At 40.8% G+C, this 20,123-nt stretch overlaps 1 protein-coding gene across 1 annotated transcript; it reads left to right on the plus strand.

Moving 5' to 3' along the window:
* Nucleotides 1-4,954: 4,954 nt before the first annotated feature.
* Nucleotides 4,955-17,438, plus strand: ARRDC3 (arrestin domain containing 3). Its single transcript, XM_010393030.4, has 8 exons — nt 4,955-5,459; nt 8,674-8,755; nt 11,262-11,409; nt 12,629-12,731; nt 13,122-13,378; nt 13,774-13,936; nt 14,743-14,897; nt 16,274-17,438. Exons 1-8 carry the CDS (start codon nt 5,180-5,182, stop codon nt 16,328-16,330), a joined length of 1,245 nt encoding a protein of 414 aa, XP_010391332.1. The 5' UTR covers nt 4,955-5,179; the 3' UTR covers nt 16,331-17,438.
* Nucleotides 17,439-20,123: the final 2,685 nt, after the last annotated feature.

Consider the following 20,123-nt stretch of genomic DNA (forward strand, 5'->3'; position numbering starts at 1 on the left):
AGAGGTGGTCCAGACACTGGCACAGAGATTTCCCTCTCCTGTGATGAAGAACATGATGAGGCAGACTGTCCCCCCACAGTCCATGGAGGTACACAGCAGAGCAGGAGGGTGACCAAAGGAGGCTGTGACCCTGTGGGAAGCCTGCACTGGAGAAGGCTCCAAGCAGGACCAGTGGCCCTGTGGAGAAAGGAGCCCATGCTGCAGCAGGTTGGATGGTAGGACTTGTGACCCCACAGGGGACCTGCACTGGAGCAGCCTGTTCCTGAGGACTGTAGCCCATGGAAAGGGACCCATACTGGACAAGTTCATGAAGAACCAGAGTTCATGAGAAAGACTTACATTGGAGAAGTTTATGGAGGACTGTCTCCCACGAGAAAGACCTTTCCAGTGCAGAGGAAGAGTGCAAGGAGTCCTCACTCTGAGGAAGAAGGAGCAGCAGAGATGTTTCCTCAAGTCAAGTCTGTTTTGCCTGTGAGAGTAATTCGGGTGTGATTCCTCCTTGTCCTTATGTTGACATGTTAGTCTTTTGTTATATTTTGTCTCCCCGGTCCAGCTGAGGAGTGATAAAGTGTCTTTGGTGGGCACCTGCCATCTGCCCAGGGTCAACACTGCTGAATACTGAATGGCTTTGGATCAACTCAGACTGGCTTAGGCACACTCCTCATCTTAGTCACAGTGCCAGGCCTTTTTGCTTGAGATGGAGGAGTTGGCAGGAGCCTACAGATGAAGTAGCTGCAAGGCAAGAAGGGGGAAAAGCCTTAAGGGGAGCAGGGAGTAACAACAGGGGCAACCAGAGTGCAGATCATGGCCACGTATCTTCTAAACTGTTTTTATCTCTGTTCCCTGTTTGACTGTCCGTCATCGTCTCTGAAGTACATGCTTAGATATTACTGATTGCAACTGTAGACTTGTCATTTGGTCATGTTGTCCAGGAGCTATTGCTTCAAGTATGTGTTTAACTGTTTGTTTTCTCAGTTTAACAGCAGAAGCAGTTATTTTTCAAATCAAACATTCAGTTTAACATGATTAATAGTTAGTGAAGTTCTGATTTTAATAGTAAATACATCTCAGAACTCACTCTAAAATATTTTAAAGTTAAAAAAAAAATCAAACTACTAAACATTTCAAACAAAAAGTTTGAGTTTTGAGACTGAATACTTTCTTTACGGGTATGCATCTTCTGAAAACAGAATCATCAAAAATACAGCACATTCTTGCTCAATAATAAACCCTATGATCCAAGGATACAGATATTACCAGGAAAAGCTGCTCCCAGATCCTGAATCTTTCAAAATCAGGAACCAGTTTCACAAATTCCAAGTTTCTTTCCATCACTGATGATTTCTCCATTATAAAATCAAGCCCAAAGGAAGCCTATTTAGCAAAATTTTCTCTTCTGTCTTCTCTCTGACAGCTGAACAGCTGTTCCAGTGGAGATAGTACCAAAAGGAAGGTCTGTAGACATCCATCTGAATCCAGGAGTTTTGGAAACAGCTTCTCAGTACACAGATCCACAGCATCATAAAACAGTATTTTTATCTCACCATTTTACACTTTAACATGACAATATTTCACAAATGTAGCCTCACAACAGGTATGACGAGAGGAAATCGTATTTCTTTTATTTTTACGAATGGATTTGGGATCAGACACAGCAAGAATGAATAGAAATGAGTCCATTTTGAGAACATTTCACATTTTCCATTCATTCACTGCATGACATACAGAAACCATCCTTAAGCGTGGGTTTACTTTTCAGGATTCTCCCTTTGGTATGGACACATTAACCTCTGGAAAACACATAGCTTGTGCTCTGACACTCTCTCTAGCCCATTCTCTGCTGCACCATGAAACATGGAGGGTAAACACTGTCTCCGCACTAAACCAGACCAGTCTCAAACTAGGATGGTCTATAAGAAGATGGAGCAAAGTCTGGATCTTCCTACTAACACTAGCTTATTAATGAGTCAGGAGAACATTCCAAGCTTTTCTGGCTTTGCTTTTAGAAAAAGTAATGACTGTTGTAAAGATCATTGTCCATCACACCTGTCCTTGCAGATTTATCAAGTGCACAGTGAGAAGACTGATTAGATACTAAGATGATAAAGGGACCTAATCTCTGAATTTTGAATGGTCTTCAGCATGAATGTACCATTAGGTCACATGGAGGTTGGGAGAGTTCTAGGCATGTACAAAGGTGCAAATCTAGGCATACAACAAACTGAAAAATATTTATTTTTTAAAAAACAAAAAAAAAATTGAAAATAATTTAAAAACTTCGAAGAAAATAAAAAAATAAAAAGAAAAAAGAAAATACAACACAAACAAGGGAGCTTGCCAGTTTCAAGAAGGGGTTTGCAAAGTAAGGTATAATCTTTATGCCTTTATAGAGGCGGGAATATTGCCATCTGCCTTGGAGCTACTGACTCCAGTAATAGACAGAGAATCGTATTAATGGGTTTTTGCCAGTTAAAAGAAAAAACCCAAAGAAATAAATTCAGACTTAATTTTTTTTAACTTTATGTGGATTTTTATGTGGACTGTATCATGCACAAGGCCTGTAACATGTTAGTGAAAGCCCCTTATGTGTTTACAAAGTCTTCACTGCCTATTGTTGATCTCAGATGGTAAGATCTGATCATCTTTGCAAGCAATTTTTTAAATCCTGTGTCAGGATCTATAAAAATTATAATATTTAACTAGAAGTTTGTTCATTTGACAAACACAGAAACTTAACTCCTGAAAAATAACTAATATTTGGTTAACTAAACATGTGAAAATAACTGCTGAATACTTTTGGCTAAACTTCATAGTACGTTCTTCATTTAAATGAAAGAAAAAATAAGTTTTTTAAAATTTTGTATTTTAAAATTTTTTGATTCTAACAAAAAGGCTTCACAGAAAAATGTCAGTTACAGAAACGTGGAGGCCAGAGACTGGTGAAAGGCAACGTTGGCACTTCACCACGTTTGCCACAAGGTGGCATGAAGCGTATAACTTACGAGTACGAATACACTATGAGAAGTAGTAAAAAGAGCAGGAGAGGTTGAATCCTTATGTGTGACTTTTGGCAGGACGTGGGAAATGCATACAATACACACACATAGATACTTCTGCAAAACTGTCAATCTAAAGTTTTTTATGCATAACACAGGCGTAACTAAATCATGTCAGCCTGTTCAGTGGTCCACATTTAAATCATATATAACATACACAAAGTGTGATCTAGGTGATGGCTGGTCTCTAGTGAGAAGGGAAGTAACGCAGAGCTATGAGGTCTGCAGGTTATATACAGGGGGTGATTTGCAGCAGCTTAACAAAGTATTTTGTTCTTCTTCAAGTCTACAGTGGGCAAATGTAACCAGTATACAAAGCATGTACCCCAATTACATAGGATGATCCTCTTTCTTATCTATTTAAATACAATAAAAAATTAAAAATCCAGATGAACGTCCACTGGGATAACAGATTTGGGTCTTCACCTTCCTGCAAAATGCAACTGCACTTTATCATGCCTGCAGATTTGTCCTTGGTTAGGTGGAGAGTAAGAACCAGCCCAGACTTGGCAGGACAGGAGATACAACCCAAGCTCTGTGGATGGAAGCTGCATCCCACCTGGCTGCCAGCTTTCACAAGTCCTACAGCAACTGGAGACCACAAAATTGTGGTTTTTATTACTCATGGAGGACACAATTATCTTTGAAATTATAGAAAAGAGGAAAAACTTGCAAATAAACAAATGCAAGAGACCAGCTGTGTCTGAAGGCATGAGAACAACATGAAGAGCACTGTCAGGAGAGGAATTAAATCACCTCTGCTGCTCTTGCAAGTACTCTTTTTATGGTTGGACTTGACCATCTTAAAGGTCTTTTCCAGCCTCAATGATTGTATGATTCTGAGAGCTAAGGAAGTATGAAGTCTTACCACGAGATGGTGCAAAACATACGAAGTCTTAATTTACCCGCAAGACACTTGAACACCTCGGGCCACAAAAAAAGCACAAGAATATCCACCAGGTGTCAGGCCAAAGAAAATGTGATTTTTTTTTTTTTTTTACTTGATAAAACCCAGCAAGAATAGACAATTGCTTTCAAAACTTAATGTTGGCATGAAATTTTAGTGATGCATTTGGGTGTAGTCCCCCAAAGCGTGGTGGCTTGGGCGATGTCACAAACCACTACCATACTTCTCACTAAAAACTTTGTATCAGAGGGGAAGAGTGCAAGAATTAGCTAATGCAACATTAAATAACCAAAACCAAAGCATTTAAGAGAAGAATAGCACCACCAAAGTAATAACAATGAAAAAAAAAAAAAAATCAACAGTTGGAAAGGTTTCCAGTGATTTGAGGCAATGTAATTTGTATTACTTGGGCAGTCATTGATACTGGAATAGTTAAACTCAAATGAATCAGTACTAATTTTCAAAAGTTTCCAGGGAGGATTACCAGGTAATACAATACATCCTGCAAGCCAGGACTGGTTTTTATTTCTTGTTTTTCCACCACTTCCTATCCAGCTTTGCTCTTTTCTTTCCCATCTTTACACACATACACACAAGAACAGGATAAGACCAAACCTAAGCAAACAAATGGGAAAGCCCCTAAAAGTAATAAAATCCTACCAACCAACCAAAACCAAACCAAGCAAAATAAAACGAAAAACCAATGACCAACACAACAGAGAATTTGCCAGTTTCAGAACAAGGTCTGTTAAGTGGGGTACAACTTTTATCTCTTTATAGAGGCTGGAATACTGCCATCTTCCTTGGAGCCGCTGACTCCCGTAACAAAGCATCACCGGGCGCTTTCAGCCGAGCCGAGGGGCAGCGTCCACCCCACCACCCGCGCCCCCCAACGCGGAGGGGCCGGGGCTGCCCCGGCGGGGCGGGGCGGGCGGGGCGGCGCATGCGCAGCCAGCTTGTTTGTCACACGGCTTATAAGGCGGGGCCGGCGGCGGCGCGGCAGCGCCTTTGTGGGGAGACGCCGTGTCGGCACCAGCGCCGCCCGCGCCGGGGCCGGGGCTCCCCGCCGCCCCCATGAGCCGACTCTAGGGTCCGCGCTGCCGCACCCCTGCGCCCCAGGGGCTCGGGGTTGGTTGTCTTTGGTTCCCCCTTCCCCTTTTTTGTTTTTTTTTTTTTTTTTCTTACAGTCTATTTTTGTACACTTTGCTATAAAACCATGGTGCTGGGGAAGGTGAAGAGTCTGACGATAAGCTTTGACTGTCTAAATGACAGCAATGTCCCCGTTTACTCTAGCGGGGATACAGTCTCAGGAAGGGTCAGTCTAGAAGTGACTGGGGAAATTAGAGTGAAATCCCTTAAAATCCATGCGAGGGGACACGCTAAGGTGCGTTGGACTGAATCGAGGAATGCTGGATCCAACACTGCCTATACACAGAACTACACCGAAGAAGTGGAATATTTCAACCATAAAGACATCCTGATCGGCCACGAGAGAGGTAAGGGCTGCCCTTAACTGCTGCTTTATTTTTTATGGAAAAAAAGCACGCATCTTTGTATCACCCCCGCTTAGCCCTTTCTTTTTTAATGGGTGCATTGGAGAAGAGACATGCCCAGGGTCATATCTTGGCGATGGAGTTACAGGAGATGCATTTGCAAAGTACCTGCAAGCAGGATTCCCTTGAACTACTTGCCCTTCTGCATGGCCATTTATTAATAAATTTTTTACTAATATTTTACCTTTTTTTTTCTCTGTTAACATTCAGTAGGATTTGCCGTTCCGTGGGGAGAACAGCTGTAGAATCACAGTCAGATAGGCACTGGACTTCACTGGCAGAATCCTAATAGCAAATCTTGAAACACAGTGAAAGCATAAAAACTACTTTCTGACACATGCGGGGTTCTCTTGATGCTACTGGGGTGATAACACAATGAATTTTTCAGGGTGGCTTGTTATTGGTAGATAAAAGAGTCTCCGTGACTTATTTTGACATATCACCACCCTGCGTGTAATTTCTTTCTCATTTCAGTATTACCTCCTCCTGGTAAAAACCTTTCATTACCTTGGGCCGCCCCTTACACTCCGCTCGGCGGTGGGGGTCACCCCAATGTAAAGATGTGTCCGAAAAGCCCTTGATGGGGAGCAAAAGGAGGGGGAGGAGAGAGAGGGGGGAAGTGGTGTTGCGTAATGGGAGCGAGCATCCCTCCCAAAACTGGGGAGATGAGGATGAGGACCTCCTGCTCCCCACTTCCCACCCGTGGTGTCCCCACGAAATGAAGACCCCTTCCCCGGCGGGGTAGAAGCGCCGCGGCCCGGGGGTTCTGTGTGGTTGGTTTTTTTTTTTTTTTCTTTTTTTCTTTTTCTTCCCCCCCCCCCCCCCCCCGAACTTCGCAGCCTTTGTTCGAAGCGGTTCAATCCTGTTTGGGACCGGCTCGGAGGAGGGGGGTGCGCCGCCCGCTTCGCGCAGATTGGCCGCACGCGTCAGGTGGTGGCGATGACTTAATTCCCCAGCGCAAGAAAATAATGTTAAAAACCGGTTATGTAATTTTTTGTGCTGCTTGCCCCGGTTTTTTTCTAAATGTGCATCATATAGCCTGCAGCGATGTGATAGTTCTCCTTCTTTCCGGAAAAAATAAAAAAGTGCAATTTTTGATCAGCTCCGGGCCACTCAGCCACTATTCCCGAGCTTAACGCTGTTGCAGAACTCGGTTTTTTTTTTTTTTTTTTTTCCTTTTTTTCTTCTTCATGCCTCGCGCACACCGCGCTAACGAGGTGACTTACTTGCGGCTCCCACCCGCCTCCTGCCACCGCCTGAGAAATCACTCGCCCGAGCTTAAGTTCCCGCACCGCCGGACCGCGGGTTCCAAGAGCGTGGCGACAGCAGTGTGCAGACACACAGGAGCCGCCCGTGGCGGGGGGAGCACGCGTGGGAGCGGGCGGGACAAGGGCCCCGCCGAGCCGCTGCCGGCGCCCGGGGCCGTGTTTCAATGACCGCCCCGAGCGCGGAGCCGCGGCCCGGCCGCGCCCCCCGCCGCCCCCTGATTGGCCCGCTGCGGTTTGTTGCCCTGTTGCTAAGGCGATGCCCGCCGCTGATTGGCGGGGTGCTGGCGGCGGGGGTGAGGGCGCAGGTTTCGCTGCCTGCCCCCGGCGGGCAGGGGCCGCTCCCCGAGGTGTTGGCGCGGCACGAAGCCCCTCCGAGAGGGAGGGTGGGGGGACGCGCTGCCCTCAGTCAGGTCCCTGCCGCGTCCCGTCGCCGGTCCCGTCCCCTGAGGGGTCTCGGCGCGGAGCCGGCGGATGCAGCGCACGCCGCGTGTGAGAGCGGCGGGGCTGGCGGCGCTCCGCGCGCGCCGGTTCAAGCCGGTCGGCTCCTGCTCCAGCCCGCGCTGATTGACAGCTCAGCACTTGTTTACCGCGGCGTGGCGGGACTGCTGAGCTGGCAGGAAGGGGGGGGAGCCGGGTGGAGAGCAGCGCAGCCACCACCGAAAGCAGCGCTCCCCCCGCTCTCGGGACAAATCAAACGAAAATGAATAAATCGTATTTATTAAAAACACCCCAAACACAAAACAACAGTATAAAAACCCACTCTCACGCCGACACATTGTCTTGCTCTTTCAGCACGTTTTCGTGACCTACACTGGGTAATGTTGCGTGCTGAAGGTGCATTTATTTCCACATCTTACTGCTGCATTTTTTTCTAATTTTTTTTTAAAATTTTGTTTATTTTAAAAATTTTGGTATTTGCACTGTAGCAAGTAGAGAATCCACGCTTCTGTAGGACAGTAGTAACTTAGAACCCTCCTGCGTGCCTCTGTTAGTGCTTCGGACAGTCGCACATAAGCTGTTCCCTTTCATTTTGTCTCACTGTATCCCGTTTTATAATTCCAGCCGTTTTTGTGTGCAAGGTGCTCAGTGATTTTTCACTCAACTTCCTATTTTTACCAAGTCAGCGTTTTTTTGGTTCCATGTCAGAATAAACTGCAGTTTTCTTGTGGCATTTCAAGGTGGGCAAGTAATCATGACCATAAACAGGAGTCAGCATTCCTGGCATAAAACCAGCAAGTATCTGAGTCTTGCTGTGTGAGCAAGATCAAGTTAACCTATTAAAAAAAGAAAATTTTAGCTCTAAATAGCATTAATTGGGCAGCTTGCCATTTCTTAAGTCCCTGAATCTCTCTGGTACTTTCTGGGTGGTGGTTGTACAGTCTGACTCGTTTCTCACACGTTTTTTTGTGTGTATGTGTGATTAATGTCTGGACGCTGTTGCCATGCAGGAGCTACAAAGAAGGTGAATTACTAAATTTAATCTTAAGCAGCAGACTTGGTACTGTTAATGCTGGTAAAGAGCCAGCTCTAGTTCTTTCTGACTAGCAGTCAGAGTGGAGAGCAGCATGATTTCCTTTACAAACCTTGCATGGAGGCCTTGAAATGGCCGCAGTTGAAACTGTGTTAGTATTCAGAGGCAGGATTATAAATTGAAACAAATTAGTCTCTGTTTCTCTGTAAGGCGAAGCTGGCAATCTTGCCTGTCAGCCAGAGTTGTCCCGGCATTCCAGCAGTTAATAACTAACTCACCAGAGACCCTTGTTTCTGGGACATCACATTCTTTGAGTGTTGTAATGTGTGAGCAAAACTATTTTTTTCTGGAGGAGAAGCCCATGCAATGTATGACATGTGTGCAGGTGGAATAGTGTTTTGGTTTATTTCTCTTTTAGATGATGACAATTCAGAAGAAGGCCTTCACACCATCCATTCAGGAAGGCATGAATATGCATTCAGCTTCGAGCTTCCACAGACGTAAGTACCCACTCACAGTCCTCCACACAGGGGCCTGCTGCCCACCGCCTGACCAAAACTCCTGCTGTGGGTGGAGGGGAAACCTATTCAATGGTAGTAGGAATTGTGCTCCAACATGCTGTAGAGAACATGATCTTATTAAACTGAAGAGGTTGCTTTTATACTGATGTACACATACTTTATTTTTTTTTTTTAATTTCCACAAAAAAGGAGCTCACTGCTGCCCAGTTGCTCACTTTCTTTTGACCAAGTCCTGTTGACTTACTAGATATTCCAATCTATTACCCTTTCCCAAGAGGAGGGAGAGGAATTTCAACTGTCACTGGAGTCCTGCAGAGTGGCTGAGATACCTTCTAACTCAGCCATTTACTGGAGCTATGCAGACAAGCAGAACTAGAGATAAGATCACAGTGGGATTGTTTGGGCTCAGGTCTGGAACAGATGTGGCAAGTTTACTTAGACTTCAACAAAAGAGGAGGTTGTTCTTATTCAGGTAGGATGTATGTACCCAGCCTGGCCATTTATGCAGAAAGTCCCGATGGAAAAAGTTAAGAATGGGTGGATGAAGTAAGAATTCTCCTACCTAATCCCATTGGCTTTAGAAAACAAATGAGTAAGTGCAGAAAAGAACGAGCAGAAGTTTGTTCCAGTAAGATAAAATTGTTGCCCCCTGCTGTCTGAAATACGTGATGTAGACACTGTGGACGTAAGGTTTGTACATAGTAGAGTTACCAGTATGGAAATGAGCTAAAGATACAAGTTCCAGTAACATTAAATACACAGGAAAAGAGGGAGTATGAATATGGATGAAAAAAGAGCCTTTGCTGTAAAAGGCAAGTAGCAATCCTTAAAAAAATGATTTGAAAGTCCTTTGAAAGTGACTGAAAATTTGGCAGTTTTATATGAGTAAGCTCACTGTCTAATATTAAAGTTGTTTATTAGAGGTGCTGGTTTTAGCAGAACCTGCAGATGACAAACAGTTTAAGTGAACAGCACAGGGCTTCTACACTGTTTCAGTAAGATTTTCTGTGAAGACCTGTGAACATGGAGATTTTAAAGACAATTTAGCATTCTGTGAAAATCTCAATGACAAGAAGTAGTAAGGCCAATACAGATTTTCCCTGTTTCCCTGTTTTTGAGTTGAAAGGCGCATTTAAAAAACCACAAAAAAACCACAAACACAAAATACTAGACACATCAACAAAAATGTTTAGCTTGAAGTGAAACAGCCAGATAGCAAAATATCACAAGCGTTGGTCTTGTTAAACCAGTTTTTAATAATACTGGAAAAAGAAAGAGTGATACTGAAAGCCTGAATTTTGATGCTGCCTTCGTACTTGTTATTTTATGTCCATAGAATACTTCCAAAATTGATGTAAGCTTCAGAGCAACAGTGGAAAGATGTGCATCATCCTTACTGATTTTTTCTCTTCAGAATATGGGATGGAAGAAAACACTGAAGTTGGATTAGAAAATTCGTTTAATTGCATTATTAGGGAAAAAACCTAAACATTTCATATATGCAAATAGAGAAGTCAAACCTGTAACTGAAAGAATATTTATAGTAAAGCGCTAGCATGGATAGTATTACTTTCTATGGAAAGTATGGAAATCGTGTTGATTTATTTTAATGTATATATAACAGTGCATTCAGAACATAGTAAAATAGAAAAAAAAACTTAAAGAGAAACTAAGTTACAGAAGACTACTGTTAATTGCAAAGAATTGAACTATAAAGATACTTTATCTTTCATTTTATGCTATTAAAAGTGAAAAAGTCAATGCTCACAGGTCTGGAAAAACTTCTTGCATCATCTTTCCTACAGCTTCTAAAATAGACTTCCTTGATTTAACAAATTTCAGAATAGTCTTGATGATTTTATGTGTGTTGGTATATAAACATATATGCTTATATATGTACATTCTTAGGTATCAAAAATGTTCTAAGCTGTCTCCTCAGGGTAGAGGAAGATTAGAAGGTGCTCAAAATAGCCTCTCTTCAGAACTCCCAAGTTAGACTATTTACTCTGCTTAAGGTAAACCTAACTACCTAAGTGCTGAGTTACAGCTAAAATAAACCTGATGTTGAGCTACTGACCAAGTAAATAATAGACAATGGTTTACAAAATGCAGTATCCAAAACTATAATTGGTTGATACTAATGGTAATTTTAAATTGGTATTCAAAAGGGCATGCTTTACTCTAGATGTGAAAGTGGCCTCTTAAGCTTAAAGGACATGTGTGCTCTCCTGGCATTTTCTAGTACAATTCTTTAATCGATTCTATAAATCTATGCAAAACTATAGTAGGGTAAATTGGAGATGATTTTTTCTCCCATTTTTAATCTTGAATTTTTCTGAGATGTGGAAATTTTGCAAATAAATTACGCTTCATTAAGTACTACAGTGCATTAAAAATGCAGTTCTGTATACTAATTGCTGACCTGATCAATTGTATCATTAGACAGAAAGACTTTACTCAATTTTGACCTTTGTGTCCTGCACAGACCACTTGCTACCTCATTCGAAGGCAGACATGGCAGTGTGCGCTATTGGGTGAAAGCCGAATTGCATAGGCCTTGGTTTCTACCAGTAAAATTAAAGAAGGAATTTACAGTCTTTGAACATATAGATATCAACACTCCTTCATTACTGGTAAGAATTGACAGAATTACTCATTTTTTGTTTCTGGCATAAAAAATAATAAAGTTTAATAACTGAAACAACATCCATATCTAATTTTACCTAGTACTTATTTGATAATTAGTTAAAAGCCAATCTTCTAAATATTGTTAGTTCAGCAACTTTTTAAGTACTGGTATTTTGAAAGCTATGTTTTCCTGTACTTGGAGTTGCTTCACTTTTAAGATATGTTAAAATGGTTTTGTCAATTTAAATTGATAATACTAAATTGTTAAGTGTGAGTTAGAAGGAAAATTTTGGGAACTGTTCCTCTTTGATTTTGAACGAAGAAGGAACTGTGAAACCTAGAAGAATTAGTGTGACATTGCACATGTAAAAAATGCAAACTAAATAATGTACTGGTGTGCATAACTGATAATTTTCATATGGACAGTTTTTTACCAATGGGGAGAAATTATCACAATTCTTTATAATCTTTTTCTGAAATGTCATTTCATTAAAATAATTTCAGTATCACAACTGCTTTCAATGAGGATTTAAGTCAGGCCTAGAATTCCATTCCCCCCCTCTCTTCTTCAAATTCATCCCCCATGGAGAGGGGAAAAAACCTCAGAATCCATTGAAATAGGTTTCTTGTGTGTATGGGTGAAGAATCAGACCTGCAAAGGGACATTGGCCTAGCACATATTCCATTAAAATCAAAAGACTCTTGATTTGACTTTAATGGGCTTTGGATCAAGTCCTAAATCCTGGTGTCATGTAAAATAACAAAGTCTGTTTGATACAGATGAAACAGGATCATTTTGAAAGAGGAAATAGCAGGAGTCAAGGTTACAGTACTTCAGGTTGGTTATTGTTTCTGAAATAGTGTACTGGAATGACATTCTAGTTTACTGGTAAATTAAAAGCTCTTCAACAATATGGTGGGATATGTAGGCTTATAAAGTGTATCCTTAGGCTATGCTGAATTTATTTATGTATAAAAAACTGTTTTAAATGTAACTAGTATGAAGTGTAGCAAAAAAGCAGTGTTAATGAATATGGAATTAGAATAAAGCTTACAGTTTACATAGTGCAATTTGCTTGAGGTTTCTCTCTAAATGAAACTAGATATGCTTATAAAAATGCACAGAAAGTATATAATCAAAATATTTTTTTGGTGTTCATTAGAACAGATTAAGAGATTCATGGAGCACTCTATTAAATGGAAAATACTGTTCTTTTCTTACAGTCACCCCAAGCAGGCACAAAAGAAAAAACTCTCTGTTGTTGGTTTTGTACCTCAGGCCCAATATCCTTAAGTGCCAAAATTGAAAGGAAGGGCTACACCCCAGGTACGTAACAGAAGTAATTATAGGAAATGTTTTTCCTTCCCTTTTAAAATGACAGTTTGTACTTAGCTTCTGTTATATAAAAGAAATACTTAAACTATTCTTACCATTTTTGTCTGCATTCATCTGTCTTGCTATTTTAAGCTACTAATTTTGTTAGCTTGCTGTGTCTCCAGATTGTTAAAGGACATTTGTTTTTATTGGGCCTGTGCAGTTTTCTGTTAGATTTACCTTATGGTGACCTTACTCCTGCTAGCATCAGTGGATGTTGTTAAAAGTATAGATCATTGCTAGCAGCGTCCAGAGCCACATAACAATACACAGTATGTGGCAATTTGCTTCAGTTGCCTTGCAAATATATAGAAAAAAAAAAGAAATTTTGCTTTGTTTCAGGTGAATCAATTCAGATCTTTGCTGAGATTGAGAACTGCTCTTCCCGTGTGGTGGTGCCAAAGGCAGCCATTTACCAAACACAGGCATTTTATGCCAAAGGGAAAATGAAGGAAGTCAAACAGCTTGTTGCCAACCTGCGTGGGGAATCCTTGTCATCTGGCAAAACAGAAACCTGGAATGGCAAACAGTTGAAAATTCCACCTGTTTCTCCTTCAATCCTTGACTGTAGTATAATCCGTGTGGAGTATTCACTGATGGTATGTTGGGTTGTTTCATTGGAGTATGAGTAGTTTCCATGATTCCTTGCAAATCGTTAACAAAGCTTTGTGAACTGCTAACTAGTTACAAAAGAAATACATAGCCTAGCATTAGGTCTCCTGACAAGAATTTTTGTAAGTAAATTCAGTTTAAATCTTGCGTGTTCTAAATAAATGTGTTACGAGTAGGTGACATTTCCATGTGAGGACTTCTGTTAAGAATATAGAGCTGCCTTTGACTTGGAGGGCTTTTTGTATCCATAGGGACATTGGCTCTGAAACAAACAAAAAGAAATTTCAGCCTTGTGAAAAATTCCATGGGTGGAGATTTTAGTCTAATAATTATGAAGTGCTCATACAAAACTGTTTTTAATCTATACTTCGTGTTGTTTTAGGTATATGTGGATATTCCTGGTGCCATGGATTTATTCCTTAACTTACCGCTGGTCATTGGCACCATTCCTCTACACCCGTTTGGTAGCAGAACATCAAGTGTAAGCAGCCAGTGTAGCATGAACATGAATTGGCTTGGTCTGACACTGCCTGAAAGACCAGAAGGTAACCTGACAAAACAAGTCTGTTTTGATTTTTGTGTGCTTCATTCATTGCTGTCACGCAAGCAGGCACAAATTACCTCCTTCATAATAAAGCCCACAGAAAATCCCTTGAGGATGTTTCCTTGCTATCTGCTTGCTCTCTGTAGAAGAACAGAGTTGGCCTCCTTGCCTTCCTCTCTAAGGTATGAGCAGGGGAACCCAGCTGCTTGGAAGCTGGTGCAAGTGAAAGCACAGAATGCCATTGTACCTGGGCAGAATTAATTCTGCCTCCAGTATCCCAACTGTGTCCTCGGTTGTAAGGCATTGTAACCTACCAAACTAGCAGTTAAGGTGACTTTTAGCAACCTTAGTAGCCAAGACTTTGTGAAATGGTAATATAATTCATCTCAGTGGGAATCTCTTGTCAAAGGAGAAACTCTGTAGCTTCTTTACTCTTTTTGCATATAAACATCTGGGGGTTTTAATGTACAAATCCCAGACTCTGATGGTGGAATCCAGAGGAATGCAATGTTTTTTCATTACTGCCTGTAAGAGAAATTCAGTATTGTGAGTGTGCTTTAAATTTGAAGGTGATAGTTAGGCCACAATAAACAATGGTCAGTCTGCTCTTGGATTGGAGCATAGTCTTAAAATAAGCTATAATAGTCTACCATCTCTTTCGTGTTCAATAACTGTGGAAAAACGACTGAAGTAATTTATCTAGCTGCTGGTGCATTTTACGATATAAAAGTTTAATATTCATCATGTTATATGTTTTGACGTACATAAGAACTTGTTGTTCGAACTGCGTGTGCCTTTTCGCTGCAGCACCTCCCAGCTATGCAGAAGTGGTTACGGAGGAACAACGGCAGTCAAGCCTTGCACCCTTAGGTGCTTGTGATGACTTTGAGAGAGCGCTTCCAGGGCCACTGTTTGCATATATCCAGGAGTTTCGTTTTCTGCCTCCACCCCTCTATTCAGAAGTAGGTACCTCAGAATTTAATGAAGAATTCACTGTTTCTCTGAATTCTGTCATATGTAATAAATGTAGGAAACTGTTTCTACTTTATGAAAACCAGGACAAATAATCAAAAATATGAAAAGGGGAAAAGGTAACTTAGTTTTAGCAAAGTGGAGGAAAATTAGTCAAAAAGTTTCCAGGATTCTTCACTAGTCTAATGCTTTGTAGAAATTCCAAAACTATTTTGCATCCTCTGGGCAACTTTACTAAAGTTATATTGCATTATACATGTAATACATCACATTGGTGAATACCAACATTTTTCACCTCTACTTTCTAAAAGTACTGTGTATTTTTTGTTCTTTGTATGTATTACTCTCAGAATTCCCATGTAGAGAAGTTACAAAGCTACTTTTTCTGGCTTAGGTTTCTCTAAATGCACAGTTCAAACATTTCTGCCTGCAAGTTTAGTTCTGTGGAAGTCACTCAATAACTGGGACACAGGTTTAGGCTTCAGAAGCTTCAAAAGCCATACTTATATTTTTCAGGGAAAAGCAGTAGTATAGGACAAAATAGAATAGTGTCTTTTGGCTAAATCTTGCCTGGATACACCCCCTCTTGATTTTTTCTTTTCCTCTTGAAACACTTAAGCTGCTAGTGAGTGAGTGGGTTTTTGTGTCTTGTTTGTGGACTCTTCTGTAATGTAAACCAAGAGTACAACTCGGGCCCTTTCAATTTAGGTACTCTAAAGATTTAGAAATAAGCTTTTCCTTTGTTCTAAAAATGGCTTTATAAAATGAACTGACCAAACTGTGTAGTGTTCACTTAAATTATACTTCTATCCAGTTTTGGAGACCTAAGTTAGCATGTTCTTCACCTCCTTCCTTTTGGTGAAAGGAAGAAGATGTAATGTGTTGAACACATGAATTTTTAAGATACTTCATGGGGTTATTCAGGAGTCATTACTTACAAATTAAGTAGAAGAACTTTTTACTAACAATTCTGTGCCTTTTTAAGTAAAATGTCTTCTGACATAGATTTAGTAGTTTAAGTTACATGTTCAGTGATGAGTAAGGTTGTCTTCTTAGTATACAATAAATAATTTAAAAAATTTGTGCTGCTATAGCAGGTTTGTTTCAATTTTTTTATTACATCTTCATCTTATCCTTAAGCTACCATCAACTTGAAGTTTGAAATATTTCACTACACTTAGTAATTTTCAATTCAAAGTTTTATCTAATTTCTGGAGATATTTCAGTTACTTGAATAACATTTGGATTGGGAATACCATTTATCTCTGTCTTGGACGTAAAAATTTTGGTATTTGGATTGGTTTATTTTCTAGCAATCAGTTCTAAAAATACCTTGGGTTGTTGTGTTTTTACCTCTTTTGTTTAGATTGATCCAAACCCAGATCAGCCCGCAGATGACAGACCATCTTGCCCCTCTCGTTGAAGGAATCCATAAGAAGCTGACTCGACTTGGGTTTTGAATCATACCTGCCGTGTTGAAGGTCAAGGCATCATAGTGGAGACACACTTTCAAAGAAAGTGGGTTTGCTCTTGCCTGTGTGGTGAAAAAATGAAAACAACCTGTGATCATGCTTTGAAGCCTACAGTAACACTGTAGGACTGCTCCACATGCTTGAAGAACTGAGCTTTCCCCCCTCCCTCTTAAATACTGGCACATACTAGGAGCAGCCTTACTAACCTACAGTCATGTGTGTCCAGCCACTCAAACCACATTAAGAGAGGTTTGGCTTCCTCTTACAGTTTGGAAATTTGCACATGCTTATTGCTTACATTGTGCGGTTCAGTGTCACTACAGCTTTTTGTCATTTATGCCAGACATTTGTTATCCCCTTCTTATTTTTTGTGGTCCGCACAATAAGGAGCAAAAGAAAGCTTTGACAAAAAAGAAAGAAACAAAAAAAACCCCAACAGCAACAGACTTTGACAAATGCACTGACTTCTCTTTTTTTTTTTTTAATTTAATGTAGCCTGGACTTTACCTGCGTATGCACATGCTCAGAATTGTCCTAGTAGGCTGATCGTGTATCACCTCTTCAGCTTGGATCCTATTGTGGATTTATTTACAAACATCAAATGCCTTCAAGCCAATCCTTCTTGCTGTATGTTTTGCAGCCTACTGTAGTAGATCAGCAACAGATATGGGGATAGGGTGGGAGGGTAAAGAATTAATAGAAAGAAACTAATAGACTTCATCAAGATTGTATACTTTCTTGATTTCTTTTAAGAATTTGTTGCCTTTCTACTATTATCGCAAAGCAGCATTTTGTTACAGACTGCCTAAAAATCACTTAATCTCAGGTGAACTCATCACTTGCCAAACTGTTGGGATGCTATTTGTTTTTTTATGTTGCACTGTTGAGTTAGTTCTTTTTTTGTTTTGTGTTTGTGTTTGTTTTTATTCTTTACTTGAGAGGGAGATTTGGAATAGGGACATACACAAAAGTTACAAAACCCACCTCATTCCCATTTCTCTTTCTACGTTACAAAAAGAGATGTGCAAGTTGTGAAGCTCTAAAAAAAAAAAAAAGGCACAAATGAAAGCACCAGCAGACACCAGCTGTTCTTCAAAAGAATTTTAAAAGGAAGTAGTCATACACTGTCGAGATGCACAGACAGATCAATATCTCAAGTAGCAGGGATAGGAAGGGAAAGTAAATTTATTTTTATATATAGCTACTTAATCACCAAAAATTTATATGTAATGAGTCTAGTAGAAAGTATATTTCAAACCGCAGGAAAAGCTCGTACTATGCTAAGAGCTCAGTTTGTGCACTTTGTATTACCTTCAGGGTTTATGATACTGTACAAGATAAATATAATTAAAGTGGGGAAGATCAGTGTTACCATCCGTGCTTAAATATGAGTTAGCTGGAATTGCTTCAATGACTGCATCTTCTGTGGCACTCTAAAGGGCTTTAAAACAAAACAGTGAATTTTACCATGTATTCATACAGAATGCAAGAAACTCTATGGAAAGAGCACTTGTCCTTGAGTATGCCCCAGGAAAAAGAGTGCAATGGAGCCATTACCTGTGCTAACAAATACCAGCACTTATATGTTAGAGATGTACAATGGAAGTCAACTTTGTTTTTCAGAAACCATGTAACACAGATCACTGACAAAGGGACACTCTTCTGGTCTTGACTACTTAAACAAATCAAGATCTAATCCATCAAACACCTGTCTCCTTGTGCAATAAAAAAGCTCAGAAGAGAGTGGGAGAGGGGAGGCTGGTGTTTCTGCATGGTGCTGATTATTAAAAATTTCTGCCTTGTTTTTAAGGCTTCATAAATGCAACAAAATAGGCTTTTCCATAAGTGGCCTTTATGAGAACATGAAAGATCATTCATGTTTCAAAAATGACAACAGGGTGATAAAATATAAATGAGTCGCGTTTTAAGTGATTCAGTTAAAAGGCTGGGGCTTTGAGCGGGAATATTGGCAAGAAGGAAATTGGATTATATTACTAGGCCAATTTTGTGGATGTCCCTTCCCTCTACCCTCTTCAACCAAACAATTTTTAAAGCTGATGGGATCGTTGGTATAAAAGGGCATTTGGTGGTTTTACTTTTTTTTTCCTTTTTTGTTATTTTAACAGACTAGGGAACAATTGCTGATACACATAGCATAGCATTAAAGTACTTACCACAATAGAATGGAAAATTGCATATGAGGCAGGATTGACCAATATCATAGTAATTGACTTGGCATCACAGCCTTTGTGATTAGAACGAAAAATTGTATTAGCTTATTACAGCTGGTGGTGGGGTCCGTGGCTGTGACCCAGGAAGAGATGACCGGTCCAGGGAGATGGTCCCGAAAGGAATGGCCTGCCCGAAGTCCGGTGTCTTCCTCTCAGCTGCTGGCAGGAGGGCCCTTGCAGAGGCTGTCAGCTCTTTAGTGATTATCAGCTCGCGATTCCAGCTCAGCTCTGCAGGGCTGCCTCTAGGCCAAACCAGACCGGAGAGAGAGACGAGAAGACCCGTATGGCTGGTTCCGCACGAAGGTAGCTTTATTGCGGGTCCCCTCCAGCGAAGGGAAGGCCAGGGACGAGCTCACTCCTCTACAGAGGCGAACTGGTCTTTTATAGGGATACAGGGGATCAGCAAGGGGACCAATGGATTACAGAGGGTCTGGGATAGACCAATGGGTTACAGAATGATCTCCATAGGGTCTCCCAAAGGATTGTGGGTCTACTTTTCCTCACCATGACTCCAAAGTCCTTTCCAGGGAGTCCTGCTGGGCGATTGCGAAATCTCTTATCTCAGCAGACATCCCTCCCGGGCAGTGGCTGGGCATATCCCACATTAGCTTATCAAATAAAGACTTCCAGTTTAAATCACATTGTTACTCAGAGGCATTACTCTTCCACAAGTATTGGTCAATTCTCAGCATTATAAAACTTGACGTTCACAGTTTTAGCCCAGTATTTGATAGAGAATTCTGAACTGAATTAGGAAAAAGTAAGTAAAATCCAAACATTAGAGAAACAAAGTGCAATATTAAATGTTTGCTTTATAGATTATATTCTATGGCTGTTTGTACTTTTTTTTTGTTTTTAGTTTTGGTGCTGAATATGTCCTTGTAGACTCTTGTTTTAAGAAAACTATGTGGAAGACAGTTTAATTTTTCCTATTGCTCTTCCTTGTGGAAAATAAACTTTTTTTAAAAAAAAAAATTTAAATGTTTTATCTATGCATGAAAGAAAAACCACAAGTATCACATAGTACAGGAACTTACTGCAGGAAAACATGTATTGCCTATCTTAAACAATAGAGAAGAGCTATTTCTAGAACTATACCACAGAGTACCACAGGAGTCTAGTTTTGGGATCCTCAGTCTCTTACATCAGTGAGCTCATGGGGCCAGGTCCCAGATGGGAAATGCCTTTTTAGGACTCTGTATCATATTACAGCTGTAGTGACCCTATTCTGAGGTGTCTGGTCCTTTCCCTGAGAACATGACACAAATTTTGGGGGGATAGGAGGAAATTAGGGAGTGACTTCGAAGGTCTGTTTTGCAGATGGGACTTCAACATGAGGTTTATTGACTTGGGTTGTAGAAGGTCCTTTGCTCTTCCCTTGACAGTAAGCAGATGTCAGAATGTCATCCTGTGCCCTGTGCAGTGTTGCTGAGTCTCCCTAGTGTGCCAGCAGCATGGCAGTGCCACTGCATGTCCTTTAGGCTGTGCACAGGCAAAATGGATTGTCACCATC

The sequence above is a fragment of the Corvus cornix genome, chromosome Z, assembly GCF_000738735.6.
Source record: "Corvus cornix cornix isolate S_Up_H32 chromosome Z, ASM73873v5, whole genome shotgun sequence".
NCBI lineage: Eukaryota > Metazoa > Chordata > Aves > Passeriformes > Corvidae > Corvus > Corvus cornix.

Coding starts and splice junctions, on each gene's coding strand:
- ARRDC3 (XM_010393030.4), top strand. CDS start 5,180: ATGGTGCTGGGGAAGGTGAAGAGTCTGACGATAAGCTTTGACTGTCTA. Junction 8,756..11,261: donor AGCTTCGAGCTTCCACAGAC/GTAAGTACCCAC, acceptor TGTCCTGCACAG/ACCACTTGCTACCTCATTCG. Junction 13,379..13,773: donor GTGTGGAGTATTCACTGATG/GTATGTTGGGTT, acceptor GTGTTGTTTTAG/GTATATGTGGATATTCCTGG.